Here is a 9,798-nt window from a genome sequence, read left to right on the forward strand (position 1 = left end):
AATTTTGATTTGGAATTGAAACACAGTCAGGAAAGTATGTACAATGAAGTGAGGAGAGTGTTTTGGTAGTTGATGAAAGTGAGGAGGTTTTGGTAGCTGATAAGGTGAGCAAATAAGGTTCCGAAATATTGATGCAGAAATACTCTATAGCACTGTCTGTGAGCAATAGATTTTACGCTTAAAATGCAAATAAATAAATTTGTCTGGTCAAGTAGATTAGTGTTCAAAAATGAGAATTTAGTGGGAGTTATTGCCCAATGAACGCTGGATTCAAAGACTTTAATAAGTCTCCCTAAATCACCAATTTTGCAGTTGAAACCGCAAATAATTTAAGTAGCAAATGAAGTTAAAATTCTATTGAAATACTTACCAACCATTGTAGGCAAAAAGTCCCGAGTAAAATGATAAGGCCAATGAAGTCACTTCAGTCTTGGTGTTGATAAAGGAAAAATTGGAGTAATGACCTAAAACGAACGAACTCAATCAGGCGAAAAAGCGGGTGTTTTGCAATTTTAGGCTCTAATTTAGTGCACGCTTCTCCTGAAATGCCCTTTTTATGCAAGCAAGAACTCACTTAACTTTTGCTCAGAAAATCGTGAGAAAATCAGTGAAAACTTACCTTGGTATAGCTGATAAATCCCAGCCGCTATTATGATAAAAAGAGCCAACAATTTGGCATAAGTGAACACATCTTGTACCCTGGTGGCCCATCGAACGTCGTAACAGTTAACAAACGTTAAAACAACTAAAACGAAAACATCCGCATAAAATCGCCATCGCTGGCCGGCAAACATTCAAGCTGATGGTATCGAAAGCTTTACACAAATCAACACCCACTTAGACTTACAAATACAGCAAGCGGCCAGCAATCGAGCGGCATTATCGGGCGGGTCGCAGTCAACAAACAGCGGTTTCATCACGTATTGGCTGAAAGTGAGAGCCACTATGGCTTGGGAGCAGGGCCTCACTATCATACACTCGATCCAGAGTCTGATGAAGGCCATGAAAGGCCCGAAAGTTTCCATTATGTAGGCGTAGTCGGCGCCACTTTTTCGGATCATGGTTCCCAATTCGGCGTAACAGTAGGCTCCCACCTGGGAGGAAGAAAGAGCCTTGTTAGAGGAGATTGAGGTGATGGTGCCTAGGAGATGAGGGTGAAATGAGGCAAGAGAAAGTCTCTAGAAAAGAGGAATGCTAGAGAGGTGGAGTTGGACAGGATCAGAGTGAAACTGAAGTTACAGAGCATTTCTAGAACGATTAGGATTAGCGTAAAACAAGGCAAGAGACATTCCAAGGAAATTTTATTGGCAATTTGGCTTGAAAAGTGTTTTCCTCTTTAACAATTTTTTGAAAAAAAAACAGTTTTTGAACCGAATTACCCAACAAAAGGGTTTTGGAAGAATGACTTCATCTGAAGCATCTAGAACTTTCTCTTGGAAGCTTTCCAGAAAGAGGAAGAGCCTTATAATGTGGTTGAAACCATGCCAGAAAAGCTGGAGCTGAAATTTTCCAGACACTAGATTAAAAGAAGACCAGAGAAACTTTCTAGAAGCTCCTTCCTTTTCACTGCTTCTTCTTAGGCAAGTTGAATTTTTTTAATCGAAGAAATTGCTGGTGATTTTTCTTTTGCTCTCAGTGTAGCAGAGGTAAGGGCGGATCAAGGGGATGAGCAAAAACTGGACGGAAAACATGAAATTTTGGCATAATCTTGCACCTAAGTGTCTGATATTCAAATTTCGCTTTCTGGGTCAAAACTACTCGAATTTCCTCACTCACGTGGTTACGACTGAATCGACTTTTCAATTCTCTATCCAACGATGGCAAAACGAATTCTGTGGCTCGAATGGTTCTTGAGAAACTTCGAAAAAAGCAACGTTATGTTCAAGTGGATTTTGCAACTCAAAAAAATCCACGCAAATCTAAAACTTCTTGAATTCAAGCATTTTTTGAGAAAACTGCAACATTTCCTTATCGATGCTTCACTTTCTAAAAAGGCCGTTTAGTTCTCTTTGGAATGATGTAAAAACGAGCGTTCTTGCTCATTTTGCTCCGAGAAACATGCACAAAACGACGATATTTTTTCTAATTTCATAGACAACAGAGGACTGTATTTTTTCTACATAACCCCCCCCCCCCTGACTTTAAAGCTGGATCCGCCCCTGTGCAGAGGAGAGTGGAAGAAAAAAATTCTTCCTAGAAAGGAAAGGAATATAAGAGCAAAGAAGGTTTCTAGAAGCATAGTGTAGTGTGATTTTACAAGAATCTAGAGAGAAGCAATGCAAAGAACTTTTTTTTTATTGCTTGGCCATTTTACCTTAGAAGGTTTGGTTTTCTTCTGTATAAGAAAAAACTAATTTTTTTGAATATAAATAAGCAGCAAAATGACTTTGAAATCATAAACCGTCTTAACCATGTAGAACCATTTCTTGGAAAGGTTCCAGAAGAAGAAACCTTTCGAATATCATTCAAAGCTTTGCTAAAGGGCTGGAGCTGGAAATTTCCAGAAACTAGATCGAAGAAGACCAGAGAAGCTTTCTAGAAGCTTGTTCTTCTTCAAACAGAACTTAGGCAAGTTTCTCTTTTCCATGCCAATCCAAGAGATTGCTGGGAGCATTTTCTCTACTTTCTTCGACTTGGATTAGAGTGTAGAATGCGGAGGATAGTTAGTTTTCAGTTTTAGGAAAGTTATGTTTTCCAGGGAATTAGAGTGAAAATGTAAGAAAATTTTAAAAAAAATTGTGGACTAAGTTTTTGAAACTAAATTTCCAACAAAAAGATTCTGGAAGCTGGACTCCGCCTCAACCGTGTGGAACTTTTTCTTGGAAGCTTTCCAGAAGGAGAAAGAGCTTTAGGAGGTGGTTGAAACCATGCTAGAAAATCTGGAACTGCAAAGTTCCAGAAACTAGGTTGAAAGACAGCCAGATACGCCTTCTAGAAGCTTCGACTTCTTCATACCGAACATCGAGTTACATTCAAACAGAACTTACCATGGAAAAGACGCCCGAAATGGTCCAAACCAACAGCGACACATTAACACTGCCGGTGTTCTTCAAAACGCCAGAAGGCGAGACGAATATTCCCGAACCGATAATACTGCCAACAATCACCGTGATGCCATTGATGAGGGTCATTTTCGGCTTAAGAGTGATTTCCTCATCGTGCTTCTTCTCGTCGTCCATATCGGCGACCATCCCGTTCAACTGCACGTGCACGTTAGCCGACGCGGTCTCCCACAGGAAGAAGCGGGACACGTTTTTGGCAAATCGGGGTTGAGACGGCCGATCAATACTGGACCATTGTGGAGACGCGAGAAGGCCCTTTGGGAAGCGCACCGTTCAAAGACGGAGAGTTTCATTTGCTTCTAACGCTGCCATCGGGAATGGACTGAACGAAGTCGCAATTCGCCTAGTTAGTCGTGTGTGATTATTTCATTATAAACTTCGTCTAAGAATGGAGCCATTTCCTTCTCGTAATTTTCGGTAGTTAAGCGAATCATGTAGGCTAGACATAAATTAGTTTAACTGGGTGTTATTTCGTGCGCCATAATCGGACACTGTAAGGCTTTGATGGCCATTTTAGGAGGTTAGAGGTCTGATGTTCAAAACTGTTCGCCGTCCAGATGAAAAAAGGACGCAGGATTTTAAATAATAAAATATTTATTGACCAATCAAGAACCCACTCATTTCGCCTCGGCTACTTCGTTGGCAATCTCCACCCTCACAGGAGTGATTTCTTCGATATTCTCCGGAGCTGCCATGATAACGCTGCCTTCCTCGTCCACCTCCAGACCAATGGTGGCTCCGATCTTCGAAGACGCCTGCTTGAAAGTGTCGCTCAGCTTGGCCTGCACCACATTGATGCACATCGACATCAAAGCCAGCCCAAACACCAGGTAGATGATGGAGCCGATCATGAAAACAGGATCGCGAGGAACGTAGTCGCCAAAGCCGATGGTGGACATGGAAATGAAGACGAAGTAAAAGGCTTCGAAGAAGTTCCATTTTTCGATCACCATGTACATGACGGCGCCGCAGAAAATGTACGAAACGAGGATGAAAAGAGCTACGGAGATGGGGAGGTTGAATTCGTCGTCGATTTCAAAGTTGGAAATCGCTGGGGTGGTGGGCGTCTCCGTTTGCTGTTGGCTTTCCGATTCGGGCGGCATGGGGCTGGTCGGGTCGAACAGTGAGGGTCTTTTGAAGGTGGCGTAGTCGTAGAGGTTCTGAGCGCCTTTGAAAATGTCCTGAAACAACTCACTGTTGCATTGAGGAAAACAGCAATTTTTTCCAATAAAGCCACGTGAATTTGACTCTGAGATCGCATCTCTTAGCTAGGGTATTGTTTGTTACTATTTTGCAATTGCAATTAATAATTTTACATCATTTTCAACTCAGACGCGATGAATGCATCGAACTCACTAAAAACATGGTAGAAGTTTCAGATCCGAAATAATAGACATTTTCGGCACATTTAAGCGCTTTTTGAGCATTCGCGATCTTTAGCGAATTTATTTCTTATTATTAACCCAAACACTTTATAAATGCATATTAGTGACCTTCTTACGTCGAAAAGAATCGATTGAGCTCAAAAAACACGCATGTGAAATTTTGATTCTTGGCTGAAATTTTTCCAAGGGTGGAGGTCGATTTTTTGAAAAAATGAAAATGTTCTCAAAATGTCTTAAATTTTACATCATTTTCGACTCACAGACGCGAGGAATGCATCGGACTCACTGAAAAACACGGTAGAAGTTTCAGATCCGAAATAATACACATTTTCGGCACATTTAAGAGCTTTTTGAGCTTACGCGATCTTTAGCCGACGATTTCTTCCTTATTATTAACCCAAACACTTTTTAAACTCATATTTCTGACCTTCTTATGTCGAAAGGAATCGATTGAGCTCAAAAAACACGCATGTGAAATTTTGATTTTTGGACGAAATTTTTCCAGGGGTGGCGGTCGATTTTTTGAAAAAATGAAAATTTTCTCAAAATGTCTTAAATTTTACATCATTTTCAGCTCACGAACACGAGGAATGCATCGAACTCATTGAAAAACATGGTTGAAATTTCAGATCCGAAATAATATACATTTTCGGCACATTTTAAGCGATTTTTGACCGTTCACGATCTTTAACCGACGATTTCTTTCTTATTATTAACCCAAACACTTTATAAACGCATATTTCTGATCTTCTTACGTCGAAAGTAATCGATTGAGCTTAAAAAACACGCATGTAAAATTTTTATTTTTGGACGAAATTTTTCCAAGGGTGGAGGTCGATTTTTTGAAAAAATTAAAATTTTCTCAAAATATCTTAAATTTTACATCATGTTCGGCTCACGGATGTGAGGAATGCATCGAACTCATTGAAAAACATGGTAGAAGTTTCAGATCCAAAATAATAGACATTTTCGGCACATTTTAAGCGATTTTTGACCGTTCACGATCTTTAACCGACGATTTCTTTCTTATTATTAATCCAAACACTTTATAAACGCACATTTGTGACCTTCTTACGTCGAAAGGAATCGATTGAGCTCAAAAAACACGCATGTAAAATTTTGATTTTTGGACGAAATTTTTCCAAGGGTGGAGGTCGATTTTTTGAAAAAATTAAAATTTTCTCAAAATGTCTGAAATTTTACATCATGTTCGGCTCACGGATGTGAGGAATGCATTAAACTCATTGAAAAACATGGTAGAAGTTTCAGATCCGAAATAATAGACATTTTCGGCACATTTAAGCGCTTTTTGAGCTTTCGCGATCTTTAGCCGACGATGTCTTCCTTATTATTAATCCAAACAGTTTATAAACGCACATTTGTGACCTTCTTACGTCGAAAGGAATCGATTGAGCTCAAAAAACACGCAAGTAAAAATTTGATTTTGGATCCAAATTATTTCAAGGGTGGAGCTCGATTTTTTGAAAAAAAGAAAATATTTTCAAAATGTCTTAAATTTCACATCATTTTCATCTCACGGACACGAGGAATGCATCAAACACATTGAAAAACATGTTAGAAGTTTCAGATCGGAAATAATAGACATTTTCGGCACATTTTAAGTGTTTTTTGAGCGTTCACGATCTTTAGCCGACGATTTCCTTCTTATTATTGACCCAAACACTTTATAAATGCATATTAGTGACCTTCTTAAGTCGAAAGGAATCATTTGAGCTAAAAAAACACGCATGTGAAATTTTTATTTTTGAACAAAATTTTTTCAAGGGGGGGCGGTCGATTTTTTAAAAAAATGAAAATTTTCTCAAAATGTCTTAAATTTTACATCATTTTTGGCTCACGGATGTGAGGAATGCATCGAACTCATTGAAAAACCTGGTAGAGGATTCAGATCCGAAATAACAGACATTTTCGGCACATTTTAAGCGATTTTTGACCGTTCACGATCTTTAAGCGACGATTTGTTTCTTATCATTCACCCAAACAGTTTATAAATGCATATTTGTAAGCTTCTTACGTCAAAAAGAATCGATTGAGCTCAAAAAACACGCATATGAAATATTGCTTTTTGGATGAAATTTTTCTAAAGGCGCGGGTCGATTTTTTGAAAAAATGCAAAATTTTAAATAGAATTTATAAAAATTAGTCAGGCAGCCAGGAAAATAAATTTTAAAAAAATGTTTGTTAAAATGAGGCAAAAATATTCCAACTGATTCCAGAAGTTTGCTCAAATTACTTTTTTTTGGAGCTTATCTGAAGAGACATTTTTAAGCAACTGCCGGATTATTGAACATCGTTTTACTCTCTAAAGCTTAAGTGTTTCACAAACACCATTCAAGCGATAGTTAGTTGCTAGTTTTATAGTTTAATTGGGCTTCCCTGTATATATTTAGCAAAATTTTCATTTTCAGTTCTAAAAAAAATATGCAGCATTATACAGGATGGTTCAAAACGGGAGTCATTCCTCTGGATGGAGTGCAGAAGAGTTTCTGAAGGAATAGCTTTTCGAAATTATTTGTCTCGGTCTTTTGACCATTTTTTACTTCTTTCGAAAAGTTTATCTCACGTTTCTGCAGGGTGATGTAGAGTTTGGTCTCGTTTTCTCTAAGACTCGCAGCGCAATGGAATTTTTAGAGGAGCAATTTTCCAAAACTGGTCATTAGGGTTTTTTGTCCAAACTTTCCGTCTTTTTATAAAAATTTAGTTTGGAACTTTGCTATTAAATTTTTTTTTTGAAGTTTGGTCTGTTTTTTTCCTAAACTCTCAGTGCAAGAGTTTTGAAAAAAGGAAGACCAAAATCCTGAAAACACCATCGCACTGATTTAACTTTTAATTTTCCAAAATTTTGCATTTTTGACTTAATTTTTCAAAAATATGCGAAAACTATGGACGAACGATCCCGACAAGTTTGATCGGAAAATTATTCCTCTGAAAAATCCTCTGCGCTCCATCCAGATGAAAGTTGCCCTTTTTTAACCGCCCTGTATATTATATATTTTCTGTCCTTTTTTTCTAAATTAGTTCGGAATTGACAAAATGTATTTGCCATAAAACTTTCAACATTACGCCAACCAATTTGGGTAAAAGATGCTACAGGGTGATGATTTTTTTAAGAAGTTTCGTTGCAATTTTTCAATATAATTTTCACAGACGCAATTTTTCAAATCAAATGGTCTTTTGTCCATATTTTCTGTGTTTCTCGGAATTTTAATTCGGAATAAAATTTTCAACATTACACCAACCAAATTGGGCAAAAGAATTCACAAAGTGATAATTTTTTTTAACAAAACTGGCAGAAATAGAGTTTTGAAAAAAAGAGAGAAAATTCCTGAAAACATCATCGCCCTGATTATTCTTCATCTGCATGTTACGAAAAATGTTGTCATATAGTCATTTTTACAATTTTTGAAAACAGACGAAAACTATAGAAAATGGAAAATATTTCATCTAAAAACTCTTCTGGGCTCCATCCAGAAGAACGTTGCCACTTTGGAACCGCCCTGTTCGTTATTGAATATTTGCTTTACAACTGAGAGTGAAAAAGCTGTGAATATATACAGGGTGGCCCAATTAAATGAGCAACTAACTACCGATTGAACGATGTTTGTTTCTATGCAACATGCGTTCGAAATATCTGGAAAAAGTATGGCAAAAAATTCCGAAATGCAAAATTTATTTTTTCAATTTATTTGCAAAGCTTTTGGTTATGGACGAAAATCATACAACACTCAGTTTTTCGGTAAAAAATCGTTTGAGGAAAGTTCCAGGTGAAGCTTAACCAACCTGAAGCTGCACGTTCAACTGTGAGTATCTTCCGCAAATTAACCGAAATAAAATCGATTTTTCAGCCACCCTGAACAGAATTTAATGAAAAAGTGAAGGCTAATTAAGAAATATTGTACTTACGTCCATATTGGCATTTTTCCGCACTTTTCGGCAACTCCCAGTGTAGTACAGGCGGCGGACAAACGACCACACGAACTTGATGCCTCTGGTGAATAATTTCCCGAAATCAGTGAGGGCAATCAGGAAAAGTGGAATTCCTATCAGGGCGTAGACGATGGTGAGGGCTCTTCCTGTGTGAGTTTTGGGAAACATGTGTCCATAGCCTGCAAAGAAGCGATTTTCTTACAACACTGATTTTATAAGACTTTTGGCGATTTCACTCGACTTGTGTGAAAGTCACGAAATTTGTGAAGGAATTGTGCAAAATATTCAACACAAAATCCGCAGGTACATCAGAGAGTTCCACTGTTCCCTCCTCCACTGAAAAACTGTGGCAAATTCCATCAAAATTCCTGCAAAAGTATCAAGTTTTTCCACCCAGTGCCTCCAAAATTACGTCACGTGCATACGCAGCAATTTGCTCCAACTGCTGAAGAAAAACACTGTCCATTGGACACTTGCTGACTTTTCCGATATGCGACGACCCTCAAAACTCACCGATGGTAGTTAAAATCGTCAAACAATAAACAATCCCATTCAAAAAACTCCAAGATCGCATGCCACTGTAATCGGTCATGCCCGCCTCATGCGCGCTATGCAGCTCCTCCTCAAACTTCCTCAGCCTGCTCCTGGCCAAGGACTTCCAGTCGTCCTCCCTCAAGTTGTGGCTCTTCAGCCACAACAAGTCGATAAAGTCTCGCTTCACTCTCTTAACTCCGCACTTGTAGTACGTTTCGAACGTGCCCTCAGTGAATTTGAACATGAGGCCTCCCAAGCCGCAAAACACCATGATCAAAAACAGTTCACAACAGCATCGACGGAATGTGCGTTTGATTTGATTGTACTCCCGATGGAACTGTCTTTTGTGGATTTGGTAGTTCCGGAACAGTTCCCTTATGGACAAGGTTCTGAAGCTGCTCAGAACGACTTGCTTGGTTTTTCCAGAGGCTGCGATGCATTTCCGCTGCACCACGCTGCAAGTTTTCGCGTCTAGAACCTCGATGATTTTGGCCGAAGCCAGCGGGGGTTTTCTTTGGCGCAGCAGCTGCAGCTGCATCTGCGGACTTAGTTCAAAGGCCGCTTTAGATGCAACAGTGAAATCCGAATCGGAGTATTTCCTCCTCAAACTCGCGTCGTTGTGCTGGACTTTCTCCAAACTCTCCTGCAACTCTTCGACGAACTTCTGCGGCGCCGATTGGCTACGCTTCGCCAACTGTTGCTCGTATTTCCTGAAGCGCTCGCGGCCTCTTTGAGCAGCCGAACTGATGGATTTCTTCGTTTTGTTGAAGAGCGATTTTAGCTCCTGCTGCGCCAGATCTGAGATGCTTTCTTTCTTCGCGTGGCCTTTGCGAAAACTGCCTTGGCGGCTGATGTTCTGAAAAGCGAAA

General features: G+C 39.2%; 2 protein-coding genes across 2 annotated transcripts in view; both read right to left on the reverse strand.

Annotated features, from left to right (window-relative positions):
- Window positions 1-370: 370 nt before the first annotated feature.
- LOC109545521 (large neutral amino acids transporter small subunit 1) lies at window positions 371-3,575 on the reverse strand (the record flags this gene model as incomplete). The annotated part of the gene is given in 4 exon segments (XM_048666897.1): window positions 371-464; window positions 620-745; window positions 848-1,094; window positions 2,988-3,575. Coding segments are annotated over 4 exon segments (671 nt in total), but the record flags the coding sequence as incomplete, so codon positions are not given.
- Window positions 3,576-3,638: 63 nt separating this feature from the next.
- The window catches only part of LOC109545522, a 17,730-nt gene continuing 11,570 nt past the window's right edge, over window positions 3,639-9,798 (reverse strand). Inside the window, exons 2-4 of the mRNA XM_048666895.1 lie at window positions 8,909-9,785; window positions 8,372-8,574; window positions 3,639-4,243 (exon numbers count right to left, since the gene is read on the reverse strand). Coding sequence (XP_048522852.1) covers window positions 3,680-4,243; window positions 8,372-8,574; window positions 8,909-9,785 — 1,644 coding nt within the window. The 3' untranslated portion in view covers window positions 3,639-3,679. The remainder of the gene's footprint in view (window positions 4,244-8,371; window positions 8,575-8,908; window positions 9,786-9,798) is intronic.

Source organism: Dendroctonus ponderosae, unplaced genomic scaffold, assembly GCF_020466585.1.
Source record: "Dendroctonus ponderosae isolate FM_Combo_2020 unplaced genomic scaffold, Dpon_F_20191213v2 Dpon_F_20191213_5, whole genome shotgun sequence".
NCBI lineage: Eukaryota > Metazoa > Arthropoda > Insecta > Coleoptera > Curculionidae > Dendroctonus > Dendroctonus ponderosae.